The sequence below is a fragment of the Gymnoscopelus microlampas genome (genome assembly GCF_963454915.1).
Source record: "Gymnoscopelus microlampas genome assembly, chromosome: 10".
NCBI lineage: Eukaryota > Metazoa > Chordata > Actinopteri > Myctophiformes > Myctophidae > Gymnoscopelus > Gymnoscopelus microlampas.
The window spans coordinates 12,502,202-12,520,065 of NC_139947.1; the positions used below are offsets into that span (position 1 = coordinate 12,502,202).

General features: G+C 43.2%; 1 protein-coding gene across 1 annotated transcript in view; it reads left to right on the plus strand.

Annotated features, from left to right (window-relative positions):
* Positions 1-207: 207 nt before the first annotated feature.
* The window catches only part of LOC311052802 (cadherin-4-like), a gene marked incomplete at its 3' end in the record, with an annotated part of 305,420 nt that continues 287,763 nt past the window's right edge, over positions 208-17,864 (plus strand). Inside the window, exons 1-2 of the mRNA XM_084068012.1 lie at positions 208-313; positions 2,067-2,181. Of these exons, the coding sequence (XP_083924138.1) occupies positions 254-313; positions 2,067-2,181 (175 nt within the window). The 5' untranslated portion in view covers positions 208-253. The remainder of the gene's footprint in view (positions 314-2,066; positions 2,182-17,864) is intronic.

Consider the following 17,864-nt stretch of genomic DNA (forward strand, 5'->3'; position numbering starts at 1 on the left):
GTGACGCTGGATGCGCTTTGGTGCTGAGCTCAGCCTCACCTGCGGATGAGAGAGAGAGAGAACTGACAGGCTTTTTACTAGTAGGCTAAGAACCGCGTTACTCTCGTGGAGCTCAAGGGGACATAAGGAGCAATCTAACCATAAGGAGACAATCTAACCAAGGGGGGAAACTAGCCTACACGATTATTACTGGAGGAGCATTACGACCCGAACCTCTTTCTGTGTAGAAGCAGCTCGTCGCTCGTTCGCAACGATGAGAAGAAGTGACTTCGCTCTATTGCTGACAGCAGCCCTTCTTGTGGCGACGAACAGGGTGAGATTTGGACTTTTAGCTATAAGATTATGGAAGAGTTATGGTGGACAGTGATGCAGTGTCTGTATAAGGTATAGGCTACATGACAAGAAAAGCAATAGCCAGCCTGGCGTCGGCATATTTTAAATTCATTGATTGGTTGATTACTTTATTAGCAGTTTGCAGCAACAAAAAAAAGCACTGGAAGTACAGTTCAATTCAAGGTCTGCTAAAAGGAATATACCCGAAAGAAAGCGCTATGGCTTGGCTTGTTTCCATTGGGGTTCATTGGTCCTGTTGGTGTTGGAAAAGTGTCGTCTATAAGATGGATTCGAAGTGAAACTGCACAAACAAGCCAGTATAGGCTATATGCTATTTCCCTACAAGTGATCCCAAAGATATGCAGTTTTAGAGGGTATTAAAAGAAGAAGAAGGAAAAGATGAAGCCAAACTCGCAAATGATCGTTTCGGCTCTTTGTTAAAAAAATGTCAGGATTATGGCTGCTTCCTTGCAGCATAAATTTACGCACATTTTAATGTCTGTTACAGCAGCTTAGAATTTAGGCTAAATATATCTTCATTCAGTAAACTATGTAGATCATTTCGGTAGACGGTAGGCTATGTCAAGCATCACTTAAGCCTGCTACAAAACCTTCCTACATGAAATGGAATACCAGCTCTTATAACTCGTACATTTAGTTAGTTGTTTGTCTAGGCTATGTTTTCTGACCATGTTCATATTGTAGACAAACGAAATACACCAAATAACCTGCATTAGAGCTGTCTTTTCAATATGTCTTTTCAATCATGAAAACTGCACTCAATGAGGACCAGTGGTGGAAGAAGTACACATTTTTTTTACTAAAGTAAAAGTATCAATACCATAATGTATAAATACTCTGTTATGTAAAAGTAAAAGTCCGGTATTAAAAATGTACAAAAGTATTGCCATCAAAATATACTTAAAGTACCTAAAGTAAAAGTACTCATAATGCAGAATGTCCCATTTCGCAAGCATTCAAAATGTATAAACATCTTTTGAAAATTGCCGATCTACAAGCTCACAACATATCTGAGCTTAATAGACCGGCTATGTTCTAATAGCCAAAGTATAAAGGGCTATTAGGGATGGTTAATGGTTGTTTTGTGATAATAATCAAAACCTACAAAGTATGAAGTAACTAAACTTCCAAATAATTGTGGTGGAGTAAAAGTACAACATTTGCCTCTGAGATGTAGTGGAGTAGACGTAAAAGTATTGAAAATGTAAAATACTCCAGTAAAGTAAAAAATACCTTGAAGGTGTACTTTAAGTACAGTACTTGAGTACATGGACCTGGTTACTTTCCACCACTGCTGAGGACCGAGATGTTGTCCATTTAGCAGCTTTTGGTTGTCTCTCCCGCACACATTCATTTGTCCAGTACTGGGACTGTTGGATCCTGAAATAATAGGCGTGAATATGTTTTTTTAGACAGTTTGAGAGACACACACACACACACACACACACACACACACACACACACACACACACACACACACACACACACACACACACACACACACACGCACACACTAGGAGCGTAACTCTTTCAATGAGTTATCAATTCCCCACATCAAGGCGCAGACAGTGACATATTCCCATTCAGAAGTGAAAACAATGGAATCAGAGTTTATGGATGCCTAAAGATTCATTTTACACTAACACCATCATACGACACTGTCTTAGTATGGAGTTTAAATTAGCCTCAACAATGTATTTTTCTTCTCTCAGGAGACTGACGGAGAGCAGACTTCCAAGGTTCCCTGCCGCCCCGGCTTCTCTCAGAGTTTCTACTCTCTGCTCATATCGAGGGATGTAGTGCAAGGCCAGAAGAATATCCTCAAAGGTAAGGTCTTTAAGGAGGGCCTCAGCCCTTCTCAACTTTCACCAGGGAGATTGAAATGAGGTGCTTGTGCGTATGAGAGCTGCCTACATTAATGGCAATGAAAGGCAATCATTTTAATGCTGTGCAGTGTTTCCCACAGGATTATTTAAGACTATGAAAGGGGGGACTTGTGGTTTCGGATGGGGGGGGGTGCACATTTGTAAGTTGCATGCATCACTGTTGAGAGTGATGTAAGACTATTATTTTGAAGTGCTCGGGTGGCGCAGTGGTAAAAGTCACTGCCCACCACGGAGGTTGTGGGTTCGAATCCACCGTGGTGCATCCGGCATTGTCGAGAATTGGCATAACGACTAAATTGGGGAGAAAAAGGGGTAAAACAATTCTTAGAGAAAAAACTAAAAGAGGGGGGAAAAAATACTATTATTTTACGCTAGGGTTGCATCATGAGATGGACAACGCTTTATACCTCAATATTTATGTCAAATATCTAAATAGCGATACAATAGCCTATAAGACTCTTGGTTCACACTGTGTAGCAACAGTGAAAACTTATAGATAAAGAAGGGTTGAACGAGCTGAACTCGAAACGTGCTGCTATACTGTAGCTAGTAACACTAAGAGCGCAAAGCGATGTTTGTCATTGGCTGGCTTTAGCTATACATGCAGGGCGAGTAGGGGGAGCGATGGAGCGTCCTTATTGTTTCGCTTTTGGGACATTTTCTTGCATGTTCATATGTAGATAGCGATATAATGATGATGATGAAAAATCGAATCGGTTTATTATGAGACTATGGCGGTACAAATTATGGTGGACCGCCACTGTCTAGTTATTTAATGGGAAACACTGCTGTGATCTCTTTCTTTTCATGCTGTGCTTAGTAAGGTCAACTCACTTTTCAGAGGCAGAACCAGCCTCCACTGTGAAATGAATGAGTATGTATTGAATTCACTTCACATTATTGAAGGCGTGCTTAAGTATGCACCTGGAAAATTTACAGAAACAAGGATTAAATTAAATAACTGAGATGCTCATGGATGCAGCAAACTTGCAAGTGAATATTGTCACTCCAAATCCCTAGTGTCATGAACGTTAAACGCCATTCTAATAATAAATTATTATTATTAGAATGGATAATATTAGAATAATTGTTTTAATTATTATTATTAAAATGGATAATATTAGAATAATTGTTTTGTGCTGAATTTAGTTTAGTTTTTTTCGGTCTTTTATGTCTGACATTGACATTAATTGTTACTAGCCCTCAGTTCATAACATAACATATAATGTCTTTACCTTCCTCATAATTATCAATTCCTGTATCATCACTTTAACACCACATGGCCTCAGTCTTTCCTTCAGTTGTCGTTGCAATTACACTGTGAACCAACTTAGTTTGAGGGGCCAATAGTGCAGGAAATGGAATCGACATTCTTGTGTCTAATCTGGCACTGCTCCTGCCACTGTATGCTTATTACAATTCTCTATTGATCCCAATGGTTTAGCCTCATAGCCTCTAAGCTGTATTGTTTTGCTGTGGGGCCGTGGGCACACAACAACTCTTTTGTGGGTTTACAGTGTCTTCACCAGCTGCACAGTATATATTTCTCAGTCTGCTTGGCTGTTAGAGACCTAGTGGGGATACATTTGTCTGCGCGCGTGCGTGCGCACACACGTATTAATTTGCTTTGTGTGTGGATGTGTGTGTGCATATGTGTACTGTATGTTTACTTCTGTGGTTTGGCTGGGGTTATATTCTGACCTGGCTGAGCTCACTGGCTCCGTGCGGTAGTGAAGGCTTCAGTCCAGCAGGGGCTGGAAAAACAATCACAGAATCACCTACTACACAGAGTTTCACAGAGCGTTAACTATCTTTATTGGTCTACGGGAGAGGAAATTGACCATTGGTTTTTGTTCACACAGAATAACTAATAGTGCCGGTCTGTGTTAAATACTATTGATTGAATGTGATTGAATATCTTACAGTGACAGACAATATGTAGCTTACAGAAGAGGCATGTCCAATGAATTTGTTCTTCTTTCCTTTTTTTTACTTTTTAATTTGATTTAGGCAAGTTTATTTTGTATATTATTGCAAATTATGTGCATTAATAGACAGTTAGAGACAGATGTCTCTAGAGTGGCTCCTTGGTGGAACTACCCCCTTAATCAAGAAGGCACACTCTATATGCATTTAGCCATACAGTATGTCCGCTTGGGACATTTATTACACACTGCCCTGTGTTATTTTAAAGGATCTTGCGATGATGTCACAGGGCTCGTCCTTTGGGTCACACACTCAGAGCTGCAGAATGGCCTTGATCCATGTGTCTTGAGTACAGTATGCAGCTGCAGGAGTCATTCATGCGTGCACGCGCACATACACACACACACTTGATTTACAGGACTCGGGTGGTTGATTTATAGTTGGTAATGGTGTCACCGGAGGGAGGCAGGAAGCTACATTGGAAAGGCTTTAATAATAACATTGTTTAACCCAGAACCGTCACGCGGGGCAGGAGTAATGACAGGCACACAAACACACACGTACGTACGCACGCGCATGCACACGCGCGCGCACACACACACACACACACACACACACACACACACACACACACACACACACACACACACACACACACACACACACACACACACACACACACCCCTATACACATCAGCCACAGGGGGAGTAATGGGAAGGACAGAACTAGGACCTTGCCATGAAGGGGAGGATGCCTGGGTCCAACAGGGAGGTCAGGAGAGAGAGAGAGAGACGAAGTAGCCCCTCAGAGATGGAGAAACAAAGAGAGGAGAAAGGGACATGCACAGAGAGAGAGGGAGATAGAGAGATGCATTAATGGTTGTGACATTGGACAGTTCTTATTTATTCTCTGGATTTAAATATGGTTTGCAAAATGGGTTAATATAACCATTAAGGTCCTTCCACACTATGAGCGTGATGAATACATTATCTGCATCTGTATATATTTACCATAAATCTATTCATTTGGTGATGCCTCATTCATGCTTTTACTCGCAGTGAAAAAAAACATTAATTATGTCACTTTATTACTGAGTAATATTTATGTTTTGTGTGGATGCACTTTTGAGTCATAAAACAAACAGCAGTTTAAATGAATGCAAGTTAATCGCACTAAATAAACGCTACCAATATGTACAGTAAGTATGTCACCTCTGTTCATTCTATCGGGCCAATTATTTTACAGCAATGGTGGTTCATGGAGAGTTGCGATAATTACAAACCTGGAACCGGAACGTTCGATGGAATGCATTGAAGTCAATGGCAGCTGGGTGGACAAGCATATGAACAGTATTTTTGGATGACGTGCGTCCGTGCATGTACTTCAAAAACACAGCCACATTGATCTCAACCTGGTTGGACAACATTTGTTGTTGCATGGAGTGGAAGGTTTGATAACTGGCATGGCGATGAAGTGTGTCACTGTGTTTAGAGTGTTTTATATTCTACAGCCATGAGAATACAGGAGTTATCTTTTGAGCTGGGCTCCGGGCCAGATTCCCACAGATAAACAGTGCCAGTCGATGTAACCTCATCCTATGTGTCCCTGCATCCCAACGCTGATTCTATTACTGGTAATGAGAGCCAGAGAGGGCCGTCTCGCCTCACTGAGCCCACTCCACTGACCTTGGACTTTGTTTGAGGTACTGGTGGTTTGGGGCAGCCCTTAGTTTGTGTGCGTGTTTGTGTAGAGGGATTCAAGCAGAAAGGGAGAATGTGTGAATTAATTTTGAATGCATTAATGTGGTGTCCTGCAAATGTCAATACCATTACCTGTCGTGCTCAGCAGACAAACTACAACACCACATCATAACTGCAACATCATCATCATTGTAACTACCGCACTTACATTAAATACACCATAATCATCATAACTACAACACATAACTACATCATCATCATAATTACAACACTTAAGTAGCCTACAACATAATCGTCATAACTACATACTGTAATTATCATAATTATAACGCCACATCATGGCTGCTAAGGTGAATCATGCTCTGTATTCCTACAACATCACTTTGTTTATTAGCATCATGCTCACTGATGCTCAACTCTTATAACGAATTCATCAGCCACAGCAAATAGAAATTAACATGCAAAGCCACGCACGCACGTACTGTACGTACGGACGCACACCATACTCAGATTCCGACCCTGTCAATAGACAAGCCAAGTTATCCTATACTCTCACAGGGAGCAGAGAAGTGATAGGATAGCCCGCCTAGCCTACTGTATCTGGTTATTTGCATACACATACTGGTAATTCTTTCCCCCCAACAATATGAGGTCAATCGAATTGACAATTAATGATTGCATACATGATGTATATTGTAGGCTACAGCGATATTCTGACTAAATATAGCCTATTTTGCAATAATATAGTAATACAAAAGCCAGCCAGGCCTATTACCAGGAGAGAACTGTCACATGGAGCAAACACAGTGCAGTCACAGCTTACAGAACAGGAAGTCCCCACACTCATGCTGTGCTTACATTAAACACTATTTACTTTTGAGCATGTACAATATGTACTTAAAGGGATATTTCACTTTAAAAAAAAAGGTTGTGCCATATTATCGTCTACTCAAGCTTTTGTGAGCCCCCCAGATAGTTTTTAAGTTGCTTGATTCAGTATTTAGATATTTGATATTCATTTTTATCAGACACACCCCCTTCCTATTCAAACCCATTTTAACTTTAAACTCTTCAAAATTTTAACATGTTAGATTCATCAAAAACACCCGTCCTTGGTTCTGGTGACTCATCCTGCCCTCCTAATACGTGAGGGGGCCGTGTTTTTCAGAAAAGTAATTGAAAAAACATGGTCTCCTCACGTATTAGAAGGACAATATCAGTCACCAGAACCAAGGACGGGTGTTTCCGATTCATCTAACATGGTTAAAATGGAGTTTGAAGTTACAATGGGTTTGTATAGGAAGGCGCCGTGTCTGATAAAATTAATATCAAATATCTACTGTAAATACTTAATCAAGCAACTTAAAAACTGTCCGGGGTGCTCCCAAAAGCCTGAGTAGACAATAAAAGGACCCAATTTAAAAAAAAAAGTGAAATATCCCTTTAACTCTATGGCTGCCAATGACGTATATATACGTCTTTTAATTATCAGCTGTTGTCCGCCAAAGACGTATATATACGTCATGGAAAAAAATCATTTTTTTATAATTTCAACCCTTGTCGAATTACGAACAGATTAGGAGCTAAAAATGTTCGAAGATTTGCTGCTCCATTCACTTCAATGTTAAAATTCAAACGGACAAACAATCAGGGACGTGCTGGCCACTGGGAAATTTGGGACAATTCCAGAAAGGCCTCTCCATTCCAGAAAAAAAGGCCTCTTCCTTTTAAAAAAAACGGCCGAAATGAAGTACCGGCCGGCCAGCCGTTTAAAAAAATTCCGGTGCGGGGCCGTTGGCCGCGCACTTTACGGGCCTCTCTATCTGAGATTCCCGGGCTGAATTAGGGGCCCAGCACGTCCCTGCAAACAATTCACTTTGTTTTTTGGTTTAAAACTACTGGTTTTGAGCTATATTGAAACATCAAACAACACATGTCAACGAGGTCAAAATGACCTCGTTGACATTTGTGAAACCACACCTGAATCTCATCTGTGATTAGAAACCATCTGGGGATCAATCATACTGGAGGAAAAAAATCTGTGGCTACGCGAACAGGTACCAAAATCATGGCAAAACCCTGGCAGAGGCTACAGACTGTTCTGAAAAAACTCTGGCAGGCAGAGAGTTAAGAGACTATACACTATATCATACTCTACATGTATGTGCACATCAGCACCAATATGCTCTGTTACAACATGGTATATTTGTCTTGTTATTGCATTGCACATTAGTAATTTGGTGGTGTCTCTGTCTACAGGCTGTAGAGTATTGGTTAGTAGAGTTTCTCAGTGATGCTAATCTAATTTGAATCACTGTCTGATCTAACTTCCCTCACTCCAAAGCTTTCCTATCATACGCATAGCATGTTCCAGCAGCGAGCTGCCCACGGCAGGATTAGAACATTGTTCGTCTGCCAGCACAGCTGGGTGAGAGGGCTTTGCATTCAGAATAAAACAAATTGATTTGAGTTGTATTATTCTCCAGGATAGTGTAATGAATCCTAAATTCTGTGTTAGGGTGCATCAATGTGACCCTGGGTGATGGATCTCTCCCAGACTCCCACCTTTATCTAAAGGCCTCTCAGTGAATTTTCTAAAATCTAGTAAGTAGAGTACACAGCAAAATCCTATTTAACTCTGAGTGTCAAAATTGGCCCATACGGATCCATTAGTACTCCGTTTCTTTCTAGGTGACGACAATGTTTAAAGTGGATCACATGGACTTCCTGCTACACTCTGGTGTTCTGTTCCTGTGTATGTATCATGAAATACATACATTGATAGGCTATCCAGTACAGTATACAGAAAAATACTTTTTAAAGGGACACTTAGTGTATTTCTCAGCAAAATGTGGAAATGTCTGTGTGATGACATCAAACGCATTGTTTCGCGTACGCAAGCACTGTTGTAAATATGCAATGCACTGCAGAAGGATTTGTGTTTTGTTTTTGTGGATTTAACATTTTCACAATAGGTAGATAGATATTTAATGTAGACCGAAAACAGGAGGAGGCCTAGTGTAGAGCCCTTTGGGGACTCCGGTCAACTAAGTATAATGGGTTTAGGTTGTTAATAGTAAAGATTTTACTGTGTATATATCGCTTGAGCTCTTTCACACAGCTAAAGGTTTCAGTATCTCCAGTAAGCCAGAACTTTCTTCCTTAGGTGTCAGTAATACACGTTGCATAAGCACAAGAGTAAATTTAGCTTTACTGGGAAGTTCAGTTTTCGGTCAAAGATTTGACCTAACCTGCTGACTTTTTTGCTTCAGAACAGTGGTGTCTATGGGGACAGAAGTCTGCTTTGAAGGGGCAGCTCAAAGGAACCTGAATAGAAAATATCCTGTCTTATTCTATTCTCTTCTCAGAAGCTCTTGAGAGATGTTCAGTACAGTACATGAGCCCCCCCCCCCCCCCCCCAACACCCTCAAACAGAATGAGAATGAGTTTGCGTTTTCTGTTTTCCTTTTTCCAGTGTGCAATAGACAACCATTGGTCCGCAGCATCATCTGTGTGGATAGCAGAATCATCTTGTAGATTGTCTAAATCACCCTCGCTGTTTACTGACTGTCCTTTGAACTGAACAACACCTTGGGCATCAGCAGGGGATGACAGGGAGAGATCCCTGCCATCGCCAGGTGTTCAGCGAGGTGTCCTCTGGCCTCCCGGAGCACAGCTGTATACAAGGCACTGTTGGAGGTGCACCAGTCAGCAATGCCCAGCAGGTAGACCACCAACCTGTATATATTGTATATGTAGTAATCCCCTGCAAAAATCCCATCTCTTTGCCTTCGGCTCTTAGCGATTTTCTTAGTCATTATGTCACATTTGGTGTTTGAAACTCTCTCTCTGTCTCATAGCCATCTAATCTCCCTCTTGCAATGCAACAGTGCAAATCCATCATCTCTTCCCACCATCTGTTTGAACATTTACACGGTATATGTAATTTTTTGTGAGGAGACTCACAGGCACAGACACAGAAAGGGGCTCAGACTGATCAGTTTTACACAGTTATTAATTGGAGTAACGTGTAGAGCTGACATTTGTTGGACATCCCCTGAAGCGGCGATGACAACTACTGCTGCGATGGTTTATCCTCCTCAGGTCAAAGGCTAATCTGACCTCAGGGAGCCGTTATAAGTGGCTCATTCACACAAATGTACTGAAAGTGTAACCTCAGCCCTGATGTATGTCAGACGTTTTGCTTATACGTGTGGATATCCCAGTGAGGCTCCGGTAGATGATTTCACCATATGGCCCAGTGTTTCTTTCACTGTGGTATAAGGTCCCGACATGAATGCTTTATGAGAGAAACGGAGGGAGTGGGGGGTGGGTAATATGTTGGTGTGTGTGTGTGTGTGTGTGTGGGGCGCACAGTGGGGCAGGGGTCCAGTGCTCTGCAGATTGCAGGAACCATGAGTGGTCTTTCCCCTGCCTGGTCGTTAGAAAGTCACATCGTGAGCAGCAAAGAAGAAAGCTAGCAGGTGGAAGCTATTATAATACATTTTAATGAGATTTTTGACATCTTCTCCCCGTGTCCTGAGAGGGGAGGCGGACGGAGGAGGGAGGAAAGGAAGGAGAAGGAGGTGAGACTACCTGCAGGTTGAGTTACTTTGAGATGTGTGTGAACTCCTTGTCCTTGTCATCTGGTAGGGACATTAGAGACCTCCTGCCTTAGTGAGATGTGCCTTATGGGGTCCTGCAGGAGCAAGGTTATGGTCCTCCTGAAGACATTAAACCAGTTTAAATACTCTGCTAGGACTGAGGCTGTTAAATGCACAGATGGCTGGTATGGACTATGAAGTCTGAGAGATGACAATGGGGACAGTCTCTCTCTCTCTTTCCTTGCCCCCTACCTCTCTCTCTCTCTCTCTCTCACACACACACACACACACACACACACACACACACACACACACACACACACACACACACACACACACACACACACACACACAGAGTCACAACGTGAGAGGTTTGTAGGTGTTGATGGATGTCAGATTAACAGTATTACAGCATGTCTGCTGTCTTTATTAGTTAGCCTGGGACACTGTGGTCACAGGGATTACACCAGCAGGAGAATGATAAGCCCGTCTGCCTGTTTTCTCTTTCCTTCAGAGTCCCACTGACCATGAGAGAGAGGGAAAGGGAGGCAGGGAGGGAGGGAGGGACGGATGGATAGACAGACGGATAGACAGGCAGGCTCTCCACAGTATTCATCTTTCCTCTTTAGGCCTGGCTTTGTACTGTTTGGAATGTCACGAGGCCCCATGGTATTGCTGTGGCACTGAGCTTATCCAGCTGTCTCCATCAAAGATGGCAAATCAAACAATCCTGTCCTGTCTCGTACTGAGCCCCAATCTCCTCCAGGGTCATTGTTCCGGAACTGTTGACGACCGAGGCTCTGAATCATCGCCTCTTGAAGCGCTGAGCCTCCTGTGTCAACCCTGGCATGACACCACAGGACTTCAGGGCCAGCGGGAGGAAACCCTGCAGACCGCGCAGCCGCTGGAAGAACGGACCTGACTCATGTCTTCCTCCTCTGTCACAATTCAGTTTTCCAAGGATGCATCATACTGTGTGCTGTGTTTTCTCACACGGTCTCAGAGATCTCTGTGTGTTGAGTGACTGTGGTGAGCCTGTGAGCGCAAGATTAAGGAAATGGAAAACGAAAGAACTCTCATTAACACTGGAGTCGGGTTGCCCCGCTGGTAAAAGTGGTTAGCGCATCAGCCTTTAAAACCACAGCATTCGTCGTTCAGTTCTAGCTGGCCGTGGCCGCAGTAGCGGCATGAACCGATTGTGGCTGGTGTGGTGATTGTCCCTGATGATTCACTCAGTTCTAACTTGAAGAGACGGGTGTAACCCTCATGTCACACAACCCCACCCACACTTTTCTGTCTGTCAGACTGTTCTATGACAGTTGGGGTTTACCATACACACACGCGCGTGCACGCTCACACGCATACTGTACATGCATACTGTACATGCTCACACAAAAACTCAAAGCCTGTTTTGACACTAAAACAAATGGGATCCAGATTCCCCTTCGCAGCCCGCCCACAACTACATACCCTTGGACTGGACACGCACACGCACACGCACACACACGCCCCTGTCAATGTTTGGCTGTGGCAGCATTTTAATCAGTTAGAAATTAAACCACTGTGAATCCGACCATCAAAGTGATGATTCAGCCCTTATGGTTCCCTAGTCTTTATTTTTTCGGGGTCAAAAATCCTTTTTTTAGATGCTGGGTTACGATTTGAATGATCATGAAGAGTGAGGCCAAGATCCTGCTCTCGTCCACTGATGATGGCCTTCCTGAGCACATAGTCCAGGACTATGATGAAGAGGAAGGGGGCTAGGGTGTCCCCTTGCAGTACCCCAGCCAGGATGTCAAACTCCTCACTGTTGCCATCTGGGGTCACCACCTTGGCCCTTGTTCCTGCGTACATGGTCTCTATTGCCCGGAGTAAGTAGGGAGGGATGTCATAATGCCTTTTTGAAGTCGATGAAGCATAATGCAGCAGTCAGGTTGTTCTTTTTCACCTCCTCGATTATTCTCCTTAGGGCCAAGATCTGGGCTACGGTAGTTCTCCCCTCTCGAAAGACATTTTTTGGTTCTCCCACAGGTTTGGGCCGATGGCATGCCGTATCCGGTTCAGTATCATTCGGTTGTAAACCTTTGCGGTGATACATGTCAGGCCTCGGTAGTCTCGGTGTCTGGTTCTTGAGAGGCCTCCAGCTTAGAGAGAGACCACATGTCAAGCTCAAATACAATTAATTTGACGACATTTCGAGCCTAAGCTCTTCATCAGGTCAAACTCAAGATGTGTGTACCACACCCACATAAATGGACACCCTTAACGAAGAGCTTAAGCTCGTAATTGTATTGGAGCATATGAGAGTGTGGGTTCTATTCTTTTTCATTCGCGTCTTTTCACAGCACAAGAACGTAGGACAAGGTGAAGAGATGATGCTGTCATCATGTAGTCACAGATTCCCTCATCATTCATCCATACATTGTCGCCTTTCAAATCATGGAATCTAACCAGTTAAAATGCATGAGCTCCATTGTTATTGTCCAAATTATTCCATGCCCTGCCTCTTAAAATCATATTTTTTGATTCTGGTCTCATTTGGTGTAACATGATGAAAACACTATATTCTAAACGGAGCCCATTTGCAAGCGTTGTAAGTCTACAGTAGGTCAGAGTCCTCCTCTAATTAGAGACAGAAGGATATGGATGGAAATATGAATAAAGAATAAGTTCTCACCTCTCACCCTTGTGCCCATTATCTCTACCCAGGCTCTCCAAAGTAAGAGCAGATTGTTAATGTTAATTACAGACACTTCTCAGTTTCTCACACTTTTCTAATCATCCAGCGCCAAGTGTATGATCTCTCTGAGAATGTGGGCAGGACAAATCCAAGAGCATTAGGGCCTCATATGCTATTCCCTTTGCAGGGAGCTCCCCTGTCTTTGTTAAGAGAGGATGAAACGGAGGATGGAGGCTCTCAGAAGACACAGCTCTTCTCCTAATCACTAATTGTGTCCTGAACTCCCTGTGAATGTTCTCCCCATTACGTTCTAAAGTTCAGAACAGCAGAATCAGTGTCTTTGAGCAAGGAAGCAGAGCAGCAACACTAGGGATAGAGGGATGGGATGGGGGGGAGCCAGTCATGTCAATTAATCAAAAGACAATAATGAGTCCCTCTGTATCTGGCTGTGCACTATTCATCAGGCTAAAAGTTAATCAGGGGCCAACCAAGGGGCTTTGACAGCCCCATGAACGTGTGATGATGATGTCTGATGATTCATGTAAACATAGAAGATGGCTTTTGATTAATTGGACCATTGCACAGTGTGTTGTTGATTGTGACTCACTACGGAGCAAGTTAATGATGGCCAAAATACTGGGTGTATTGCTCATAGATAATCTTTCACACTTGCACGCATGCGTGCGCGTTCAGATTGAATCAACTGAAGCGTTGGAGAGATAAGTGTAGTGGTATAGGAGTGCTAGAATAGTGTGTGTGTGTGTGTGTGTGTGTGTGTGTGTGTGTGTGTGTGTGTGTGTTCATGTGCAAACACATATATCTGTGTGTTTGTGCGGGGAGATGCCCTTATTTGCCATAATGTCATATTTGCCATGACTTCAGGTGGAATTAAAATGCAGAAGCTTAGGAGTTTTACCCCTATGAAATTCTACCATATCATTAAATTGTCTGTGACAGGACATTTATATAATATTAATTATGCTTTTACAGATTGAAATGAAAGAAGATGGTTCAGTGTTTTTGGCATGTTTTTCAGCATTTATGCCTTTGCCTTCTCTCATGTGTTGGTTTGTGTTGTCAAACCAGACAAACAAATGAAGCATGAGTGAGGTAAATATTAATTATAAATGACAGGAACTCTTTTCATCTATTGTTAAGCCTAAAGGCAGAAAGAAAATCCAAAATTTGCAGTTAAAATGCCACAACTCAACACAAAATATAAGTATATGGGGTGATTGGGTATTGGGACTGTTTGATAATTAGAATTATTGTGAATTATTTGTATACCTGTGTGTTGAAATAGGAGAATTCGAACAAATTCCACAGGATAGTAGGTTGTCTTTCCTGAATAATATGGTATGGTAATTTATATATCCTACTATAATTCTAGTAAGGGTGAGTCTGTCTGTAGTGGTGAGTGAGTGAAGCTACCCGGTTCTCCTCAGTGGCTGGAGCAATTGCTCTGGTTTTGCACACAGCCATTGACCATTACCATCTGAACTTAACTGTGAAGCCCGTTTTTCAATTTCATCAAATCTTAGCTTCTTATTAGCGTTTATGAGTCAAACATTGGGTGGACTCTTCATCAAACTGCGCATGCGTCGCGTCGCGCCTGTGTGTGTCTACAGCGCGGACTTTTTACCCCCGGTCTCAGCGGTGCTCACGCGACAGGACATGCAATAACCCCACGATTGCAACTACTTTCGCCTGCACACTTCACCGGGTATGGTCTAGTTTATATAACTTGTCACCATGTCAACCTGGGTACTGCATAACAGAATGCAGTATATCAGCACGGTATCACAGAATCCACATTGAACTTTTACTGTCTTGTTCTGTTAGGCAGGAGTTGCATGTCCTACAGCAATAATGCATTTAAATGGAAAAACTCTGTAACAAAGTGATAAACCCCACACACACACACACACACACACACACACACACACACACACACACACGCCCACAGAGAGAGCATTGTTAAACAAGACTCTAGAGGCCCCTATTTGGGAAAACAGGTGAACCGACATGAACTGCAGTCAATGCCGTGGCATATGGGTGGTGGTGACAGACTTATGGTATTTTCGTGACCTGAGGAGGGTGGAGTTCCGCAGCACTGTGGCAAGATGTGTCGGATTAGGCTGAATATGTCATCAGTCGGCGTGTTGCAGGTGGATTGCAGGTGCAATCAGATGACTGCTTCCCATTACCTTTAACTGCAGTGCACGTGTTTCTAAGTTGACACTGGTTCCAATAGGAAATGTAATTTCTCCTAAGAGCAAACTAATGTCCTTGAGCAGGAGGTACAGAGTCGTCAAGCCGCCAAGAGTAGATTATGTAAAATTAGCCTGGGAAGAAATGACAAATCCAGTTAATAATGTCTGGCCCTTGTCCCGTGTGAGAAGCATTTATCGGTTCAATGATGTCTGCTGATGAGCCAAACAGAACTTAGTAGTAGTAGTAGTAGTATTAATGTACTGAACAATCGGTAAAGAGAAGCCTAAGTGCATTATGCCTTCAGTCTTCTCCATGCGTCACTCATGATGCACAACAGTTTTGTTGGACCCAAGCATTTAACTATTGACATGTGAGTTAGAAGGGAGAAAAAAAGTGCACAGTGCAGTGGGGGACACGGTGCAGTGTGCATTGTGTAGTGAGTGCGGGGGACACGGTGCAGTGTGCACGTGGGTACACGGTGCAGTATGCAGTGTTAGCCAGTCGCTGACTATAGTAAGTGGCTGTGTGACACTGCACCATTTGACTGAGTCTTACAGGGTCTTGTAACGGTGGAGGTCAACCCCGTGTCTAAATATAGGCTAGTGAGCCAGCCTTAATTTTTTCTTTACTAAGGCCGACATGCTTTTAAAATCGCCTTGGTCAGACAATGTTTATTCTTCTTCTCTTTGGCTCCTCTCTCTCTCTCTCTGTTTATTGTCTTTTTCCCCGTCTGCACATCAGAGGGTTGGGGGGTAAAAGAGCGATAGTAATAAAAGTCCCCCCGGCTTTCCTCCCCTCGGCCTGAGAGAGCACAGAGAACTTAGAATGATCAAAACCACAGTGAATCCATCGGCCGCTGGGGGAAACACGCTCCTGCGAGAGAGAGACAGAACAAATGGAAGGGAAGAAAGGAGTCTCCCTCCTGTGAGGTGGAGGAAAAAGACGACTTCTGAAAGAGAAGCCATAAACTGAGGGAATTGAACGTCCCACTGTCACATGCAGACAGACAGTTAGACAGACAGACAAGACTGTTGGAAAGACAGAGGACAGACGGACAGATGGGTAGGATATCTACTGAAAGATACTGTAGTCTATTACGGTACTTGTCTTCTCATCCAGGCAGAAGGACAATATATAGTTGTTGGCTGTTTCTTTTGGGGGATGTTTGTCAGACCGTGGGTGTGTGTGTGTCTTTGTGTGTACATACACCGCCAATCCGACTGATATGCCCATATATGGAGATCTCTTTATCTGTCAGCCCCTGTTGTCCCTTTTATGCCCTTATGGAGATCCCTAGTGTCATCAGTATGTGCCCATATTTGGGCATGCCCCCTTTTGTGCCCATATGTGGAGCTGAGTGATTATTTTTGCATACAACATGATAATAATATAATAAACGTGTTCCTTGGCCTAGACTGAATCTAGCATAGGTGAATGAACTGACACACTTCGAATTCACACACACACACACACACACACACACACACACACACACACACACACACACACACACACACACACACACACACACACACACACACACACACACACACACACACACACACACACACACACACAGACGTTGCTCGGGCCCAGAGGCAGGACTCCAGTCCCTGGTCTGGAAGGTGATTATCCTAAATGCAGTAATGAAAGGATTACAAAGCGACGCTGTAATCCAGCTGTCAATCCCACACCTCATTAGCAAACAAAGGGCTGGGGGTTTAAGTAATGGAGGGAAGGGGGGGGATGGAGGTAGAGGAATCAGGAGGAAGAGAACTTAGCAGACTTTTGCTCCCTCCTGGTCTGAGGACTTTTTATTATTAAGCTTTCTACCGCCTCTCGTCTCGTCTCCTCCTCTCACACTCTTCACTCCTCCACCCCAGGTGGTACCACAGAGGGAGCCGTGGACCCTCGCGTCTCAAAACCGCACAGCCCTGCCTGTAATTCCCTAATTAATTAAGAGCAGCAATTTGTTAATTTATTTGTTCTGTAGGTGTTGAGCGAGTTGTTTTTCTTTTATGTTATTTTTTTTTCTTCTCCTTCCGATTCCACCTTACTCTTGCTTTATTGTCCTCCAGGCTTGTTCTCTCTCCTAACTTTTGGCAGATTCTGAGCAGGGGAATCATCATTCACACAGTTTATTAATAATGGATTTGCCGGGGTGAGAATGAGGGGGGGAGAGAGGGAGATATTGACTGTTTTCCACAGGAAGGTTTTCTTGTATATTAAATCTTTTTTTTTATCACAAATCAAAGGAATCAAAGGGCGTGTCAGCATGTTGACCTCCTCCTTGTCTTACACTTGTGGTCAGCAGCAGCCTGCTCAGACTACAGCTGCATGCTTCCATCTGAAGGACTTGACTGACAGCTGTCACAGCAGCCATGCAATGGCAAATGGGAATCCAATGAATACTAAGTTAATGTTGTTCTTCACTATTTCTTGTTTTTCCAGGGTACCCCCCCTTTTTTGTTCTCCTTCTTTTTCTCATTTTCATGCTTT